Raw genomic sequence first — 19,170 nt, 5'->3', positions numbered from 1 at the left:
TTTTGGCGGTATTGTTACGTCACTTGGTGATTTGCACTTGATGTGTCATAATAGCCGAGCGGCGTGCCGTCTGGCGGTCACAGCGGTTCGATGACCCCGTTTGGTCTCGTCACCTCAGGGCCACCCTGGACAAGCGGGCTCTCGTGGAAAACCGGGCGCCGACGGCTGCAACGGAACTCAGGGAGAGTCGGGGTTGCCAGGGCAACCAGGTGGTCTGGGCCGTCCAGGTGACCCGGTAAGTAGAATTTAAAGTTGAATGGCGATTGGACACGGTGTGTAATGGTGAATGTTCAGTGTGTGATGGTGAATGTAGACAGTGTGTAAAGGTGAATGTAGACAGTGTGTAAAGGTGAATGTACACAGTGTGTGATGGTGAATGTTCACAGTGTGTACTGGTGAATGTTCATAGTGTGCAGTGGTGAATGTAGACAGTGTGTAAAGGTGAATGTACACAGTGTGTACTGGTGAATGTTCATAGTGTGCAATGGTGAATGTAGGCAGTGTGTAAAGGTGAATGTTTACAGTGTGTAATGGTCAATGTATACAGTGTGCAATGGTGAATATAGGTAGTGTGTAATGGGGAATGTACACAGTGTGTGATGGTGAATGGACACAGTGTGTAATGGTGAATATAGACAGTGTGTAATGGTGAATGCGGATAGTGTGTAATGGTGAATGCACACACTGTGTAATGGTGAATGTTCATAGTGTGTAATGGTCAATGTACACGGTGTGTGATGGTGAATGGTTCTTTCCTGTCCCTTACACAGGGGCAGCATGGGAGAAAGGGACAGAAGGGGGAATCCCTGGAGGTCAGAGTGTTCATGGAGAAATTTCGGGTAAGCGGGCTGGACCCCGGGGGAAGGCCGAGATTTGCACCAGTCCTTTACATTGGTCTAGGTATAGGACAGACTCCAGCACTACTCTCTGAAAGCTTGTGAGAGGTGAGAGGTGATTGGTCAGTAACACAGAGAGGTGAGAGGTAATTGGTGAATAACACAAAAAGATAATGAGTGATTGGCTCTTGTCTTTTTCAGGGGGATCCAGGTGACTCTGGCTTGCCGGGATTACCTGTGAGTTTCTCTTTTTCCTTCATTGTCTGTTTATTTTGTCCACGTATTTGTAGTACCTAATATACCTAATGTCTCTCTCACTCCTTGCCCCTCTCTCTCTCTCTCTATCTCTCTCACTTCCTCTCTCTTTCTCTCTCACTCCCTCCCTCTCTCTCTCTCACTCCCTCCCTCCATCTCTCTCTCTCTCTCTCTCTCCCTCCCTCTGTCTCTCTGCCCCTCCGGCCACCCAGGGGCCTGTCGGTCTCCCAGGTTTGATGGGCTTTAGAGGCTATCCTGGGCCACAGGTAAGTGTCATTGAAACACCCCACCCCCCCTACCCTCACTACTCAATCCTCCGAGCATCACGTTTTCCACCTTCCTGTTTTCTCTTTAATATAACTGATGTATCTTCTTTCATCCGTAAGGGCCCCCCTGGATATCCAGGCCCACCTGGACAAAAGGTAAGACATCAGCACTCAGGCCTGTGTCTCAAGATGTCCAATAAGCATCACCTCACTTTTCCTGCTTACGTCATTTCAGTTTGAAACATACTGGCAATTTCCATAGGCTGTTACTGTCCTCTTGGTAAGAACTAGTGTCTGGTGCATAAAAACTGTATTGAGAGTTGCATTATTGCGATTATTTTTTATGAATTTGTGAATTTCAAACCTGAGACACTTGTTAACATGCTAGCACACCAGGGTGTCTGTGGGTATTCCTGTAGGCATTTTGGGAACTAGCTCTGAGATCACTTCAACAAGCACTAGATATATAGGTGGCAATATCTTTGGTGGCTTGTTCCTCAAGGACCAGAAAGTGATTCAGATCTAGCTTATCTGTGAAAATGGCTTTCGCCTTATTCGTTTTCGTCTGTTCCAGTTGACATGCAAGTGCAAATAATTAAAAGAATAAAATTTCTCTCCTCAGGGTGCCATGACTGTCGTAATAAAGGGAGTCAAAGGAGAGCTGGTAAGCCACTGTCTAATCTCCGAACTCTACTTTTACAATCACGTTCTAACCTCCAGAACCCCACTTTTACAATCATGTTCTAATCTCCAGAACCCTAATTTTACAACCATGTTCTAACCTCCGTATCCCTACTTTTACAATCATGTTCTAATCTACAGAACCCTACTTTTACAACCATGTTCTAACCTCCATATTCCTACTTTTACAATCATGTTCTAATTTACAGAACCCTACTTTTATAACCATGTTCTAACCTCCATATCCCTACTTTTACAATCATGTTCTAATCTACAGAACCCTACTTTTACAACCATGTTCTAACCTCCATATCCCTACTTTTACAACCATGTTCTAACCTCCATATCCCTACTTTTACAATCATGTTCTGATCATCAGAGCTCCCCTTTAGTAATCATATTCTAATCTTCAGAACCCTGCTTTTACAATCATGTGCTAATCTCCATAACCCTGCTTTAGCAATCATGTGCTAATTTCCATAACCCTGCTTTAGCAATCATGTTCTGATTTTATGAACTGTACTTTACCAATCATGTTATAATCTTCAGAACCATACTTTAACAATCTTGTTCTGATCCTATGAACTGTACTTTACCAATCATGTTCTAATCTTCAGAACACTACTTTAGCAATCATGTTCTAATCTTTTGAACTCTACTGAACTCTGCCAACAAATATAACTCTTTTTGGATTAAATTCTTTTGAACAATATATGAATTATGTAAATTAAGTGGAATGAGACGTTAGTAAAAAGTTCCAGTGCTCTTGTGCTGTACTTTTGCCCAATCAAATTGCTCAACCGGAAGAAACTGTATATAATGCACTTTAGTGGTGACATTGTTCTGACCTCTTGTAGTCCATTTTGGCAATCACATAATTCCAATTTCTTGTGATCCACTTTTGCGATCGTTGTTCTGCCTAACTGTTGTTCTCTCTCTCGCCACAGGGGGAGGCTGGTGAGCCTGGCCCCCCGGGGAACGACACCTACCCCCACACATCCGTGACAACAGGACTTCCTGTGAGTCCAGTTCTGGTCTTCACCCACAATCACTGAATGAAACTTTAAAGGTTAAAGGTGCAGTATACACCTTTTTTTTTAGAGCTCTCTTTTGTTCTGCAACTTACATACTGCACCTTTAACTATGTAAACGTAGTTCACTTAGAGGATTTTTTTTATTTATTAAAAAAGCATTTTAAAAACCCCAGAACGTGAACTATCCCTTTAATGCTCACTGCTGGCAAAAAAATGTATTCTTTTTCATAGTATCATTGGAAAAAGAAGACCTTTTAGGGAAATTTTCTTTGGCAGATGCTTTTGCTGATATGTTTCTATCTTCTATCTTATATCTTCTTTTCTTGACAGGGCAGGAAAGGAGAAAAGGGTTTAAAGGGTGAAACTGGAGATTTGGTGAGTGAGCACGTGTCCAGTGCCAGAGTCATACGCCTTCCTGAGCATGTTTAAAATAGCAGCACATTAATGGAGGAGGCCTTGTGGGTGTGAGTTCATTGTTTTTCTTCTGTGCTCACTGCAGAATTATCCTTTCCATTTAACAGTAGTTTTTTTGGATGTTGTGCATTGCATGTGAGTTTCCCCTGATTATATTAAATGAGTTTCAACACCCAATGGCAGTGCAGCCTTTGAACATATTGTAATATAAGACAGTAATGTGGAATGTGGAACAGTAACATAACACAGTAATGTTGAGTGTACGTTAATGTAATGTGAAAATGTTGCGTATATTTTGATGTAACGCAGTAATGTTGAGTATACGGTAATCTAATATGCTGAGTTTATGGTATCGTGATTGGGTAATCTGTGTGCCCTTGTCTCTCCCCTGTTTGTGCTACTTTCTGCTGGCCTTGTGTCACAGTATGCCGAGTCATGCGGCTGCTTAAGTTCTGCTTCGACTTTCTTGTGTTTTTGTGTCGTTTCAGGCCGATAACAAGGGGGAGGATGGGATTATGGGGTTTCCCGGGCTGCGGGTAAGCATGTCATGGTTTTTCCATTTACCTGTTGCTTGTTTGTAATATACATTTATGGTCTCTTCTTTTGTCCTAATTATTTTCCCAAACCGTCATATTGAATATTGACACTGTGTTGCATTTCAGGGAACCTCAGGTCTGGACGGGGAACCGGGAGGGAAGGTATGTTTGACCTCAGCACCTACCTGTTTCTGAAGTGGTCGGTTTTGCACAATGGATGCTGCGCACCCGTCAATTTCATCAAACCATTTCCTCTTTCGATTTGGAGCCGAGCTTTGATTGTCCTGGGTGTGTGTTTGCCCTGGTGACCTGTGATTCTGGTTGGTCAGGTTGCATGGTGTGCTGCTCTGTGCTACTGTATAGAGGTTCTTGGTGAACAGTCTGCTATAAGGCTGTTCTGCTGTTCAGCACTGTGTGTATCTTTTCAGGGCGATATCGGTGAACCAGGACCACAAGGAAGAGACGGACCCAAGGTTTCATTTTCTTGTCATTTGTGTTAATACACAGACTTCACAGTGAGACTCACACAAACAAGTTTCATTTTATTAAATGCTCAATGAACCTGCTAGCTGCTGAGGCAGAGATGTGGAAGCAGGTGATGGTTAATGAGAAGACAGCGGGTGAACACATAGGGGAACCATTCATATTCATGTGCTGGCCAGGCTCTTTTATGTTTTCTTCTTGGAGATCAGCGTCAGTCTTGTGTATGTCTTGTGGTTTTTTCTGAATTTTATCATACAAATGTTGACCGCTATTAGGTTACTGGAGCCATTCCTGTCCAAACACCAGTGAACAAGTGGTTGTGTGTGTGTGTGTGTGTGTGTGTATGTGCATTTTCAGGGTGAGGTAGGAGAACCAGGAGAAGTGATATATTATGGAGGCAGACATGGAGGTATGTTACATTAACCAAGAAATTAATTGATCAAACAAACTATGCATGGATTGATGTTAACAAATGAAGGAAGTATTAATATTTCAGTACAGACCACTCTGCCTTAACTTCATGAAGAGTCCTTTTTTTTAAAGAATATTTAGAAAAAATTTCAAATAAAATTTTTTGAGTCAGTCGTTCTAGATCTCCTTTGCTTTCAGTTGCCAGTAGTGATTGTTACATCAGTGTTAGAATGTTCAGTTAAGAGCGTTCTAATCACATTTTAGTAATCCTGCACCTTTAAAAAAAAGGTTTTAATAGCCGCCATCACTTAAGAAGCAGAGCTGGTCAGGTGTGAATGGTGAAATCTGAACCTGTGGATTGTTGTGGATTATTAATGTGGACTGTGCTTGAATTCCCAGAGGGACCACCTGGACCGGCCGGCCAGCCCGGCCGCAAGGGAGAGAGGGGTGAGCAGGGTGACAAGGGTCTTCCAGGACCCCCTGGACTTCCAGCAATCTCCTCTGGTCAGGCAGGTGAGAGACTCATTGGGGGGGACTCCGTATTGAGTGTATCCGGACGGTGACCTAACATTTCAGGTGTAATGGCCTTCCATCCACAGTGGTCAACATCAGCCCATTTGGGCCGAAGGGGGAGAAGGGGCTGAAGGGTCTGCAGGGCGAACCGGGGCCCCCCGCTCAGCACCCTGGACGGCCTGGTTTTGATGGGTTTCCAGGCACCCCAGGGCCGCCCGGGCCCAAAGGATCGTGTGAGTGAAAGAAGAGATGACAGTTATGTTACATTAAAGAGAGGCTACAGTTATAACCTAAGTGACTAGATGTTACAGTTATGACCTTTGTGAATAGTGGCTACGGTTATAACCTAAGTGACTAGATGTTACAGTTATGACCTTTTTGAATAGTGGCTACAGTTATAACCTGAGTGACTAGATGTTACAGTTATGACCTTTGTGAATAGTGGCTACAGATATAACTTGGATAAATAGTGGCTACTATTGTGACCTTTGTGAATAGAGCCTACAGTTATAACTTGGACAAATAGTGGCTACTGTTGTGACCTTTGTGAGTAGAGGCTACAGTTATAACCTGGATAAATAGTGGCTACTGTTGTGACCTTTGTGAGTAGAGGCTACAGTTATAACGGGATAAATATAGTGGGTGTTGGCTTTGTAGTGAGCTCGTTTAACTGTTGTGGTTGTTGTCTTTGTGTGGCTAGTTTTACTGTATAGGGGTATGTTGTGACCTTTGTGAGTGAAGAGCTACAGTATACCGTATGTGTACTTGACCTTGTTAGCCGTTACTGTAGTATAGGACAACGTAAGAGTGCTCAGTTTGACAAGACAGATTAGGTAGACTGGTAATAAGCTACATGTGCCACTATAACCTAAAAGGTTTGTCTGCTTTTTTCTTGTTGTTATTACAGGAATGCATTCAGTCTGAGGAAGAGGGCAGCCAGGCCCCGCTGGGCGGCCGGGACTCAAAGGTAAGACTGGAGGAGCGTCCCGTCCCTCACGCGCGCCTGCTGAATTTACTAATGACGCGCACTAGTAAGATCATAACACAGTAGAATTTACTAATAGCTGTGAATTTCCGAGCATGAGTGCAACCGATGCTCGCCTGAAGACTCACCTCTTCAGATTGCGCCATGGCTCCCCTGAACCTCCTTTAGATAACCTTTCTTTTTCCCTTTCTTTCTTTGGGTTTCCCATTGAACAGTTGGTTGTGGTCGTGGAAAAGATTCGAGGTTACCTGTCTCCGTGTGTGCCTGTGTGTGTGTTTTTTTAGGCGATGCAGGACTGTGTGAGTGCAGCATCAGCGACTCTCCCCCTGGGGCTCCGGGTCCGGCAGGCGCACAGGGCCGCCCCGGAATGACGGGCGAGTGGGGGCAGCAGGGCGACCAGGGCCTCCCTGGACGCAAGGGGATACCTGGGTTACCCGTAAGACACTTGAGCTTTCATTTGTGATCAGATTTTTTTTTTTGGGAAATTTCTTGGCTCTCAGCAGTAACATGAGTGTAGATGGATTATTATTAAGTGTCATGGATTATTATGTGGATGATTGACGGCTGTTAAAACGTGGATTAGTTTCTCTGCAAACGCTTCTGAGTGCTGCTGGTGGGCGGGGCCTCTGATTGGTAGACATCATGTGCTTTTGACAGCCCGAATCTGTGAAATCTGTTCTGACATACACCCCTACCACCCCACCACCACCCACCCCACCCTCTGTTTACAGGGTTTTCCAGGGGTAAAGGGCGCTCCCGGTCCCAAAGGGAGAAAAGGAGACACCTGGGTGATCACCGAGAAAGGTTGGGTATTTAGTTTCTGCTTTCTGTCATTTACTGTCATTCTTATGCCCAGAATAACAAATTAGGAGTTGGATGGTGTTTACCAGGGTTGCCACCTGTCACACTTTTGGTGAGAGACACACTTTCAGGCTCTGTCTCACACTCTAACGCTACCCAAACACCCAGTCTTGTGCCAAATAAAAAGGCCACAAGTAAAAACAAAGCCACTCTCTAATTACCCAAATTATCTATCAGCTTGTAGGACAAAGTCCATTTTTTCAGCATGGCGAACTGAGATTGGTTTATAAATATTGCAGAGTCTGATTAGCTAACTATCCCCCCCCCCCCCCCCGCAGTCCATGATCGGAATGTATTCCCTTTCCTCTTGTCCGCAAAATCTTACTCCAGCCAGCTGAAAAAAGTTGGCAACCCTGGTGTTCACAGACGTGTATCCGCAAGTTATGGAACATCACATATGGCTGAGACCACCAGTATGATAGCTAAGTGTGTGTTTTTGTCTGTGTGTGTGTGTGTGTGCGTGTGTGTGTCTGTTTCTGTGTTTGTGTGTATCTGTGTGTGTGTGTGTCTGTGTGTGTCTGTGTCTGTGTCTGTTTCTGTACTCTGCAGGACAATCTGGAGACCCAGGAGACCCTGGACTAGATGGAGGCATGGGTGACAGAGGCCGGCCTGGGTTTTCGGGACGTCCAGGGGCCGCTGGACTGCGTGGCCCCCAGGTCAGTTACCGCTCCTCCCCCTGGCCCTTCTCTCAAGTCAACGTTCATCCAACACTTTCAGCTTTGAGCATAGTTTAACAGTCATTTCACAGGGCTTCAGTGTTGTATATGGCAGAAGCAGAAGACCATGCAGAAAATTGTGCTTGTTCCTCTGTCAGTTAGCTGAATAACATTAAACTATTTTATGAAAAGTGTGATAATGATGACCTGTGACTGTGAGGTATTCATATAGCTGTGTGAATAGCTATAGCGATAAACTGTACCGATAACTATGAATTGCAACTATCGCAATTCATTAAAATTGTAATGTGTGAACAATAAATATAACAGTGATCAGAATGACAAGTGATACATAATTTGCTAGCTTCACCAGAGAATATTTTATCGTTGTACTCACCTGTCAATCAACCTACTGTAGCTCCTCTTCGGTACAGACAGTGCATTGCCGCGATTGGTCAGACATAGTTTATTGTTGGAGATGCGTTCTTAAAATCTCTGCAAGAGTGATCTGAACGATTTATATTGTTTGTGCATTTACGATATCATTCTTGATATTTTTCGTTCATTTTTTCATGTTGGTCACCAAAGTGTAGACACTTTAGTTCATTTGAATTGGAATGATGCTTTCAGCTGTTTTATGTTTTCATTGTCATACCTGTTATTGTTATATTTTCTCAGTTGTTCCATCACGGGGCCAGTGCCAGTGTGTGTATGGAGCAGCATTTGTGAGGCTGGATGTGCGTGTCTGTTTTTTCAGGGGGAAGGGCCGGTGGGCGCTCCAGGGGAGAAGGGGTTCCCCGGGGCACCGGGCTTGCCTGGGAAGACGGGCCTGGCGGGAGACCCGGGCCGGGTGATGAGTGCAGAGAAGGGGCGCCGTGGTCTCGCTGGCGATCCCGGGTTCGATGGTTCGGTTGGCTTCCCTGGACTCCCTGGGGCTCCAGGTGAGTCACTCTCGCTGCACCTCACTTTGATCAAGCCTCCCTCCCTGTGTTTCCACTAAACTTGGGGATGAGGTTTTGAGTAGTGATGGGTAGGCTTTGAGAAACCCCAACTTTAGAACTGTTTAGTGCTTAGAACCAATGATAGAATTTTCATGTGGAGAGCAAAGCCTTTTTGATTGGTTTATACGGGTCAGTTGCAGACTGTGTCATGTATGTGCACCTTCAGCCACTGAAGACTCAACTTCGTCACACGACACTTTCAAAAAGTGTCGCTTGACAAAAGTGTAGATGTAGCACAACATTTTCCATTTATGCTTTGGCAAAGGCCTGTGGGAAGGGGCCCGTTGTCTCCTGGCCATTTTTTTTACATATGTAATGAAGTGGAGAAAAAAAAAACACATCCATGACAACGAATGGCTGTCCAATCACACTGCGTGACAAAGTCTGAAGGTGTTTGCCACATAATACTACATGTGTACGAGAAAAAGTGTTGAGCGATGGTTTCTTCAGTTGAAAGTACGTAATTTTTGTCAAGCAAGACTGTGTCCTGCGACAAAGTTTAAATTAGCATTTTTGGGCCCATTGCTAGTTCTGCTGAGGAGAACTCCTGGTTAGTCATGATGAATTCTGTTCCATCAGAGATCATTTTTTCAATGTAAAAGCATTTTCCTGTACATATTAAAGCCTAGCAGTGTTCTTAACTGGGTACTAGGTAGATGTGTAATGACCATGTACTGAATAGAGTAATAATGACTGTGCTGAGTGGTTTAGCTCTTTAGAACATTGTTTTGCCTCCGTACATCAGTGCCACAAGCCATTTGCCTCCTTATAATGTTTTAATGCTCTACCCTGATAATGCTGACTGCCCCTGTACGTGCTAACATGCTAATGACATGAATGCCCTACCCTCGCTCTCTCTCTCTTCTCTCTTTCTCTCTTGTGCACTCTTGCTTTCTTCCCATATGGTTCTCTCTCTCTATATCTATCTCTGTCCCTTGTTCCCCCTCTCTTTCTCTCTTGTGTACTTATCGTTTTTCTGACTCTCTCTCTCACTCTCTATTGCTGTCTCATCCCACATGGCTCTCTCTCTCCCCATATGGTTCTCTCTCTCTCTCTCTCTCTCCCTCTCTGGTGACACTGAAAGGAGGCTGTGTTCTGGAAGGTTCTGGAGAGCAGACAGATGCTGAAGGTAGCTGGAACGTAGTGAGATGCGAGCTTAGTGTTCACAGCAGCTGTCTGAGAGTGGCCAAGCTCTCATCTCTCCACCTTGCTGTAGCTCCAGTGATCTTGCATGCATATATAATCTTTATATTAAATCAGTCAATTTGAAGATAAAACCTTGTGATGTACTGTTAATGTTTTTTATCTCCAGTTTACGTAACTAGTCACACATTCTTGAGTAAATTTAACACTAGGCACTGTTTTCCATTTCTGTCACATGGATTCAGATCACCCAACTAACAAAATAACTTGTGACCAGAGGTGGAAAATCCCATCAACTGGATTTGCGAATTAGCACAATTCTTCAGCCAGGAGATATGATAAGTGAAATATTCAGTGAAATCAGCTCAGTTCATTTTTCTTTCTGACTCCTGGACTTTCCACCTCTGCAGCCACTGGAAATGTGTCATGTATGTGTTCATATATCTAACAGCAGATCCAATATGGCTGCTCTTTGGATTTATAATTGTTATAATAAATCACTGATGAGATTCTTGTGATTTATTAATATTTTTCAGGAGAATGTGATCCAGTGCCAGGTCAACCAGGTGATCCGGGATTCCCTGGAATTTCTGGGATTGATGGTTTCGCAGGTAACAAGACTTTGCCACATTTATGACGCTTTGCATGTTGAGTGTGTTTTTGCAGTTGACTTGGTAACGAGGGACACAGGCCTGTAGTAATGGTGGTGTGCGAATGCTTGTGTTTCAGGTGTGCCAGGTTTTAAAGGGGAGCTAGGATTAACCGGGGAGGGGGGATCCAAGGGGGAGCGAGGAGAACCAGGCAGAGGAGGGGCCCCAGGACCACCCGGTAAGCCAGGCAAAGAGACATGCTTCTGTTCGCCCAGTCTTATAAAGTCTGATGCTTCTCCACTTAGGGTAAAGTCTCATTACACATCATTATACTGTTTGGTACAGTGTTGGCTCTAGCTGTCTGTGAGCTCCCCGTGTTTGGTGTCCTGTTGGGGGGCTCTGACAGTCTGTGAGCTCCCCGTGTTTGGTACCGTGTTGGGGGGCTCTGACAGTCTGTGAGCTCCCAGTGTTTGGTGCCGTGTTGGGGGGCTCTGACAGTCTGTGAGCTCCCAGTGTTTGGTGCCATGTTGGGGGGCTCTGACAGTCTGTGAGCTCCCAGTGTTTGGTGCCATGTTGGGGGGCTCTGACGGTCTGTGAGCTCCCCGTGTTTGGTGTCCTGTTGGGGGGCTCTGACAGTCTGTGAGCTCCCCGTGTTTGGTGCGTGTTGGGGGGCTCTGACGGTCTGTGAGCTCCCCGTGTTTGGTGCCGTGTTGGGGGGCTCTGACAACCTTTCTACCCTCCGCAGGTTTTGTTGGGCCGCGTGGCGATAAGGGTCAGCCTGGCAATAAAGGGGTAGACGGGCCCCCAGGTCTCCCCGGGCAGCAGGGTAGGGATGGGGAGGAGGGGCAGAAGGGGGCTCACGGGCTGGTCTTTGGGGCGGCCCCTGGACCCCCAGGAGATGTGGGCCCTCCTGGACTCCAAGGCACCTGGGGCCCCAGAGGGGAGATTGGTAACCAGGGATACCACGGTAAGGAACACTTCATCATGGTTTCATCTACATCTTCTACAGCCATAGGTTTATAAAGTGTATTCAAAATAATAATAATAATAATAATAAAAAGACTGAATGGCATTGTTGAAACGGGTGGAAACGGGGAGTGTTGTCTGTTAACCTTGTTAGCATCGCTAATGTTGCTTTCCTCATTCACAGGAATGCCAGGCATGCCTGGTATCCTCGGACCCAAAGGTGATCGGGGTCCTCCAGGCCTGCAGGGGGAGATAGGGAGACCTGGACCAGAAGGAAAGTATGGATTCCCAGGGGTCCCAGGTCCACCTGGCCCCCCAGGGCCCCAAGGGATCATTGGTAGCCCAGGTAGTGTGTCTGTGCCAGTCTGTGCTCTGTGTGTGTGTAGCGTATAGCGGTCTATGGCCTGTGAACTGTGTGTGTGTGTGTGTGTGTTTGTGTGCGTACTGTGAAGCGGTCTGGTCATGAGCAAATATTCTTAACATCTTGAGCTGATATGACACTGGGATTGAGTTCTTGATAAATATATACACACACACGTTGGTGCTGATATGGGTGTCTCATTCTCTTCAGGATTTCCTGGAGACAGAGGAATTCAGGGTGACCCAGGCCCACCTGGGCCTTCTGGGATGAAAGGCACACCTGGAGATCCAGGTGATCTCGGTCTAAAGGGCAGAGAAGGCCTTCCAGGTGACCCAGGAGAGCCAGGTCCCGTGGGCTTTCCTGGAGTTCCTGGACTGCGAGGTAACTGTGTGTGTGTGTGTGTTGTGGCCTTCAGTGATGTAGGTCATCTCACCCGTATTTGTGTGTGTGCATGGGTGCAACATTTGAGTTACAAGACTGGCTCCCTAATCATTATACCACACTGCTGCAGCTTTGACAAAGTCTTGTGTGTATATGCGTCTCTACTTTTGTCCTGGGGTCATAATTCTTTTCCTTCTCTCACTCCTGGATCAACCACCCTGATAATAAAGCCACGTTAAATGAACACATTGATGTAATCTAAAACTGAGCTATGCCTTTAGCTGTTTTCTTAAAGGCGTTAATCTGATCTTATCTGTTAATAATGCTGCTCTAACACTGAGAACTGTTTTAATCGATTTGTTGTTCTAATATCAAGGGTTGTTAGAACAAGAGTGTTCTAACTTGGGAGCGCTATGTTAATAAAGGGCTTATAACATGGAGAACTGCGTTAATAAAGGTGTTTGTAACACGCCAGTGTGACACCCCTGGGAGGGAGATACGGCAGTTCCTGGTGTACACCGTCATTTGCCACATGGAGAGAGAGAGAGCGCACCCACACCAAACACAAAAACAAATAAACAAACACCTTCACCCTTCCCCCTCATTGGTTCTGGGAAAAAAAACAGTAAATTAAAATAATGAAGACAAAAGAAAGCAAAACTGAGTGACAGCCTCTCAGCTCGCCGCTCATAGCTGGCCAGCATTTCAGCTGACCAGCTCCTCCAGCTTTTCAGCGGCGAGTTTCCTTTCATGTGCTCTGACGAACAAAACTCAAAGGCTCGCTCTCTCAGTGTGTACTCCTGGTCTCGACCCCGAACTCTGGGAAGGAATACACCTTTAAGCACCTGGGCTGATTAGTTAACGAAAACCCAGTTGTGTGTGTGCTCTCTCCACCGGTCGACGTTGCCGAGGCCAATCCGCTCCTCCCGGACCGAATGCTTCTGTGTTATTCCCCTGTTTGTGCAGGTTCAAAAGGCTCGCCAGGAATGGCGGGCTTTACTGGGGTGAAAGGTGTAAAGGGTTTCTCCGGAGTTCCGGGCGTGAAGGGGGAGCCGGGTTTTCCGGGGGTCGCGGGAGTGAAAGGCGGAATGGGATGGCCTGGAGAAAAGGGTGAGTAGAGATTGAGGCGGCTCGGGGGCGTGGCCGAGCTCGGATTCGGAACATTGGAGGCCCCTCATCACGCAGCCTGCTCCGTGCTCTTTCCCAGGTGACCGCGGGATCGACGGGCCTCAGGGTGAAAAGCCGTTCGTCCCACCCAAGATGATCCTGGAGATGAAGGGGGTCAAGGGCGACCTCGGAATACCGGGACAGCCGGGATTCACCGGCCCCTATGGTGAGCGGGAGTCCCACATCAGCCAGGGAGCTCTGATTTCAGCTGATTCCAGCCCCTACACACTCTGCAGACTCTGCATTCTGACCCTGGGGGGGGCGGGTGAGAGGGAAAGGGGCGGAGCTTGCAGTGTCTCTGTGCCACAGACTGCATTCTGTGGCTGTGGGAGGAAGGGAGGGAAAGGGGCGGAGCTTACAGCGTCTCTGTGCCACAGACTGCATTCTGTGACTGTGGGAGGAAAGGAGGGAAAGGGGCAGAGCTTACAGCGTCTCTGTGCCACAGACTGCATTCTTGACTTGGGAGGAGGAAGGGGGAAAGGGCGGAGCTTACAGACTGCAAGTTGCTTGTGACTCTGGGAGGGAGGGAGGGAGGGAGGGAAAGGGGCGGAGCTTACAGCATCTCTGTGCCACAGACTGCATTCTGTGACTGTGGGAGGAAAGGAGGGAAAGGGGCGGAGCTTACAGCGTCTCTGTGCCACAGACTGCATTCTGTGACTCTGGGAGGGAGGGAGGGAAAGGGGCAGAGCTTACAGCATCTCTGTGCGACAGACTGCATTCTGTGACTCTGGGAGGGAGGGAGGGAGGGAGGGAAAGGGGTGGAGCTTACAGCATCTCTGTGCACAGACTGCATTCTGTGACTCTGGGAGGAGGCAGGGAAGGAGGAGGGCTTACAGCATCTCTGTGCGACAGACTGCATTCTGTGACTCTGGGAGGGAGGGAGGGAGGGAGGGAAAGGGGTGGAGCTTACAGCATCTCTGTGCCACAGGGCCCACAGGGTTACCAGGCCTGCCGGGACGAACGGGCAGTGATGGCCTACCGGGGGACCCCAGCGAGGATAAGGGGGCTTTGGGTGATCCAGGGCCTGTGGGGCTTCCGGGACCTAAAGGGATGCCGGGACCCACCGGCCCACCGGGGATCTCAGGCTTTCCGGGGATGGCCGGTTCGACGGTGAGCCCTGCGCGTGCGCCGCGGGGACGGGAGCTCTCCTCCCTGCTGTCGTCACGGTGATGTGGGGGTTTTGTGTTGCCAGGTTACGAGCATCTTTTCCTTTCTCATAGGGAGAGAAGGGCAGTCCTGGAGCCTACGGCCAGAGCGGAGACCCTGGACTGAAGGGAAAGAAAGGTACAGTGGTATTGGGGACAGACCATATCCCCCTGCTCCTGCACACATCCATATGTTAAATGCCTACCCGCAACCAGCAATGACACACCAGGTCATCCAGCACCAGCCAGCTTACTGTTCCACACGTTCAGGCCAAATGAAATGAAGGGGAAGAACACCCCCTTCTCCAGTCTCTGGTACTACCATCTTGCATTTATTAATTGCCCTTAATTTTTCAAGATGACCACTAGGTAATTTTCCTGGGGTCTTTTGTCATCTGACTTTTTTTTTTAACCTTTCTTGGTTTATGTAGTCTGTTGTACTACTTTTTTTCCAACACATTTCTTTATTTGAACATATGTTTATATGAAGCACTTTGTGTTGCTAAATTTATGAAAGGGGCAATACAAATAACTGTTTTGTTTTTCTTTTATTTTCATTTTTCTTTGGTGCAATCTTCAGAGGAGTTATTATTAAAATCGGGCAAGACCTATGTCACATAGCCTTATGTTTGGACTTAAGAACTCACTGAGTTTAAATTATTACAGGTGAGGCGGGTGCAGTGATCGACTTACCGGGCTCCACGGGCCTTAGAGGGGAGTTTGGACCCCCTGGATTTCCAGGTAAGGACCTGTCAGTATCCTAGAGATGACATCATAGCATGCTAGACACCAGCTGTGCAAGGTGTTACTGTGGCAACGGCACTGACCCCTTCCTCCTCTCCTGGTGCAGGAGGTAAGGGGTCCACTGGGCAGCCCGGAGACCGCGGCAGTCCTGGTTTCCATGGCATCGAGGGCATGAAAGCGGAGAGTGGAGACCCTGGCTCTGACGGGCGCCCAGGTGAGACTTACCTGCCCTTCTGGAAACGGATGGCTTGTATTAGAGTCACACCAGCTTCTATTGCGGTAACTACTGTTCATGTAATTAAAGGCACATTTCGTAGTTCTGCTTGAGCTGTGCGCGTCATATAGCTGTAAGCCACGCGTGTTGCCTTTCAGTGCTGATGGTGGCTGCGACCGCCACTGCGTGTTCAGGGTCTGCTAGCGCTGTGCTCTGCTAGCCGCGATTGCGCGCTTGCGTTTCCAGGGAGTCTGTGGATGCATTGGGCTCGTTCGGTCGTCGTGATGATGCTATGTCTTTGGGGCGCTAACAGGCTTTGAGGGGAAAAGGGGCTCTCCAGGAGACCAGGGGCAGAAAGGCTTTCCCGGAACGCCGGGACAAACGGGAGCAGACGGATTTCCTGGCACGCCAGGGCACAGAGGTAAAACGTCCTGAGAGTGGGGAAATGGGCCTCTTGTTTGGTGTACACCGTTTAGTGTTTGGGCCTTGCCACTTGAGTGTCCGCTTGTACCTCTTCATCCTGACTCTTCGGTAATGGGGACTGAGGTGTTGCGGGTAATGTAGTTGTTTCATTGTGATCCTCATAGGTTTTCCTGGTCTGAAGGGAATATTTGGACTGCATGGCCTGAAGGGCCAGAAGGGATTCCCTGGAACACCAGGTACGCTTTGGGAATCATACCAGTGGGCTTTTATTCAATATGTTCTTAAGAAGAAACTGATATCAATCAGCAGCTCTTTTAACAATGTTTGTTTTTTGGGGGGGGTTTGGATGGGGTTAACTTTGAGTTGTATCAGTTCTTTTAAGTTCCACTGTTCTGTATCCTGACAGGTTTGGATAACTGGGGGGCCCCAGGTGAGCCTGGGGGTAAAGGAGAGAGGGGAGAAACCGGAATCTCCAGCACACAGTCCGGACTGCCAGGGTCACCAGGGCTCAAGGGCTCTGGTGGAGATCCAGGTTGGTTGTCATGGTTCTGGAAGCGGTTGCATCTGACAGTGGTACTCAGGTTACACCCATACCTGTGAAAATGTTTTCTAGCTTACCTTGCACAGAAATATACTTTGCAGTGTGGGCTTAGGGGGTTAATTCCATTTCAGTCAGTTTAAGAAATAACCTGAAACTAAGTTGACAGTTTGAAAAATTCCCATAATTTATCAATTAATTAATGTAATTTCATTAGATTGTTTTCTGACTTTTTTGTGGGAAAGTCACTCACACACACACACACTCCTAAACAAACAAACACACACACACACACACACACACCCAGGTGAGACCTACATCACTGAAAGCCACAATAGCCAATTAATATGCAACCAGGTAGAACCTTGTGATTGGTGGAACACTCTTGGCCCTGAATCGGGTTCCCTTCTTCTCAGGTGACCCAGGCCAGCCAGGAGCTCCCGGATTTCAAGGACCCCAGGGCCTGCCCGGAGAGCCTGGCCGCCTGGGTGCCATTGGAGACCCTGGATCAAAGGGACCGAAAGGATATCAAGGTGGAGTGAGCAGGGACTGTACCGACTGAGGGCTGCCTGTGCTCCTCAGATCACTTGGCTTGCTTATCTGGTCTGGCTACACAGAAGCTTGTCACTACTCAGTGAGAGGAGCTAGTCTGAAATCTTCGTCGTGTTTGGTGGGTGCAGTGCTAGGCTTTGGTGTGTGCTGTTCCAGGGTTTAGAACCAAAGTGGCAAGAACTCAGCAGTTTCACTCAGAAACTCATGATGCATAGGAACGTTTCACTGCAGGTGATGTTTGTTTGCCGTACAAATACTCTCTGGAATCCATTAGGTGGTAAAAATAAGGGGAGAGCCATCCAGGAGGGACCAAAAAATGGAAGCATAATCTAAAACAACAAACTGAAAATTTGCCACAAATATGTTAGAACAGAGAACGTGAAATGTAACCTGAGAGAGCTGCTGAAGCTGGCGAGGTGAGGTGTGGCCAATGTAAATGGCCTCGTTAGGACACCTGCCCAGCACCTGATCAACAGAGCAGGAGAGGGAGATCACAAAAGCCTCACTGCAGGCAGGCACAGGAACTGTGACGCACAGGAAATGACACGTACCTCTGGTATCCCAGGGTCCCCCGGGGTGAGGGGGAGTCCTGGAATTCCCTCACCGTTTGGAGACAAGGGAGAGAAAGGCCTGTCCGGTATATTTGGGCAGGTGGGCCTGAAGGGACTCCTGGGGGATCAGGGTCAACCAGGCGTACAAGGACAGCATGGAGTGTCTGGGAAGAAAGGTAAGAGAACCCCCCCTCCCAACATCCCCCTACCTCTCGGTAATGGTATAGTCCATAAGGTGCTAAGAGTTTGGATTGAACCACTGTTACTTGACTTGCTTTGTAGTACTAGAGGCGTTGTTCATCCTTGATTTTATCTTCTTTTAAATTAATAAACACCTGTGTGTGATTCTGGGGAAGAAAACAGAATTACATGATTGTAGCTGATACAGCAAAAGAGGCCTTGGGTGTGGGGTAAGGAGGCTGCTGTTCATCCCCCGTAGGTGTGAAGGGGGAGCAGGGGCTGATGGGAGTTCCTGGAAGGGCGGGTGTCCAAGGAGACAGGGGACCTGTAGGTCCAAAGGGAAACTCCGGGCCTCCAGGTATGTCTGTGTGTGTGTGTGTGTGTGTGTGTTGCTGTTTATTCCAGTAGTGTGACCGTATCTAAAGGGGAAGCACACAGTATGAGTCACTACTGTAGCGGTTGTGTGTGAGGGACATGTGACTGTTCCAGCCAGTTTTGTCTGACTGCTTAGCCTGCTGTGCTCCTAATGATTGACTTTTGTGAATGAAAAGTGAGGACACCAGTGGGTTAATTATGAAGTGATTTTACTGTAGGTAAGATAATACTTTTAATCTAGATACTCAAAGTAGAGTAAGATTAGTTTAAATGGGTATTCTATGTGTGTGTGTGTGTGTGGGAACTTTCAGGTTTCCCTGGAGCCCCAGGTGCTCAAGGTGAGGCCCCCAAGCCTCCCAAACATTTGGGGGAGAGAGGACCACCAGGTCCACAGGGAATTCGGGGGCCTGACGGTGTTTATGGAGAAAATGGCCCCCAGGGTCCGCCTGGTGACCCAGGTAAGAACCCCCGCTCCCCCCCCCCCCCCTCCACACACTCTGTCCAGGATGTGGTGTGTGAGTGATGAGTAGTTATTGATGTTCTTCTGCCCTTCTCCACCCCACAGGATTATTTGGCCCCAAGGGGCAGAAGGGCATGCCAGGAATCGGCGGAACCCCAGGGGTGCCTGGTTACCGTGGCGAGGGCGGACAGAGGGGCCACCAGGGCCTTGAGGGCCTCGAAGGTACGAGGGACTGCGAGTGACCATGCTTCGCTCAGAACAGAAGCACAGTGTTCATAATATCCTGCATTGCGATCTGTCCATGTCTAGCTACACAGAAAAATGGTCAGTTCTCTGTCCTCCTGTCTTTCTCTCTTGCTCTCTGTTCTTCTCCCCGTCTCTCTTTCTCTCGCTTCCTCTTCTTCTTGTTCTCTGTCTCTTTCTGTCATTCCCCCATCTCACTCTCTTC

General features: G+C 47.7%; 1 protein-coding gene across 1 annotated transcript in view; it reads left to right on the top strand.

Moving 5' to 3' along the window:
- Window positions 1–19,170, top strand: part of LOC135241304 (collagen alpha-2(IV) chain-like) — a 59,128-nt gene that overhangs the window by 35,860 nt on the left and 4,098 nt on the right. The window contains exons 7-46 of the mRNA XM_064311561.1: window positions 119–235; window positions 771–839; window positions 1,038–1,073; window positions 1,304–1,357; window positions 1,478–1,513; window positions 1,980–2,021; window positions 2,986–3,057; window positions 3,403–3,447; window positions 3,975–4,022; window positions 4,149–4,184; window positions 4,451–4,495; window positions 4,863–4,914; window positions 5,316–5,429; window positions 5,516–5,662; window positions 6,130–6,144; window positions 6,355–6,396; window positions 6,699–6,850; window positions 7,146–7,218; window positions 7,825–7,931; window positions 8,689–8,872; window positions 10,017–10,061; window positions 10,612–10,686; window positions 10,805–10,903; window positions 11,411–11,632; window positions 11,816–11,977; window positions 12,203–12,373; window positions 13,340–13,483; window positions 13,581–13,706; window positions 14,469–14,650; window positions 14,761–14,824; window positions 15,352–15,426; window positions 15,536–15,643; window positions 15,957–16,064; window positions 16,231–16,302; window positions 16,473–16,598; window positions 17,021–17,137; window positions 17,722–17,883; window positions 18,147–18,245; window positions 18,574–18,720; window positions 18,828–18,944. Coding sequence (XP_064167631.1) covers window positions 119–235; window positions 771–839; window positions 1,038–1,073; window positions 1,304–1,357; window positions 1,478–1,513; window positions 1,980–2,021; window positions 2,986–3,057; window positions 3,403–3,447; window positions 3,975–4,022; window positions 4,149–4,184; window positions 4,451–4,495; window positions 4,863–4,914; window positions 5,316–5,429; window positions 5,516–5,662; window positions 6,130–6,144; window positions 6,355–6,396; window positions 6,699–6,850; window positions 7,146–7,218; window positions 7,825–7,931; window positions 8,689–8,872; window positions 10,017–10,061; window positions 10,612–10,686; window positions 10,805–10,903; window positions 11,411–11,632; window positions 11,816–11,977; window positions 12,203–12,373; window positions 13,340–13,483; window positions 13,581–13,706; window positions 14,469–14,650; window positions 14,761–14,824; window positions 15,352–15,426; window positions 15,536–15,643; window positions 15,957–16,064; window positions 16,231–16,302; window positions 16,473–16,598; window positions 17,021–17,137; window positions 17,722–17,883; window positions 18,147–18,245; window positions 18,574–18,720; window positions 18,828–18,944 — 3,907 coding nt within the window. The remainder of the gene's footprint in view (window positions 1–118; window positions 236–770; window positions 840–1,037; window positions 1,074–1,303; window positions 1,358–1,477; window positions 1,514–1,979; window positions 2,022–2,985; window positions 3,058–3,402; window positions 3,448–3,974; window positions 4,023–4,148; window positions 4,185–4,450; window positions 4,496–4,862; window positions 4,915–5,315; window positions 5,430–5,515; window positions 5,663–6,129; window positions 6,145–6,354; window positions 6,397–6,698; window positions 6,851–7,145; window positions 7,219–7,824; window positions 7,932–8,688; window positions 8,873–10,016; window positions 10,062–10,611; window positions 10,687–10,804; window positions 10,904–11,410; window positions 11,633–11,815; window positions 11,978–12,202; window positions 12,374–13,339; window positions 13,484–13,580; window positions 13,707–14,468; window positions 14,651–14,760; window positions 14,825–15,351; window positions 15,427–15,535; window positions 15,644–15,956; window positions 16,065–16,230; window positions 16,303–16,472; window positions 16,599–17,020; window positions 17,138–17,721; window positions 17,884–18,146; window positions 18,246–18,573; window positions 18,721–18,827; window positions 18,945–19,170) is intronic.

The sequence above is a fragment of the Anguilla rostrata genome, chromosome 15, assembly GCF_018555375.3.
Source record: "Anguilla rostrata isolate EN2019 chromosome 15, ASM1855537v3, whole genome shotgun sequence".
NCBI lineage: Eukaryota > Metazoa > Chordata > Actinopteri > Anguilliformes > Anguillidae > Anguilla > Anguilla rostrata.
This window is presented reverse-complemented; position numbering and strand designations above follow the sequence as displayed.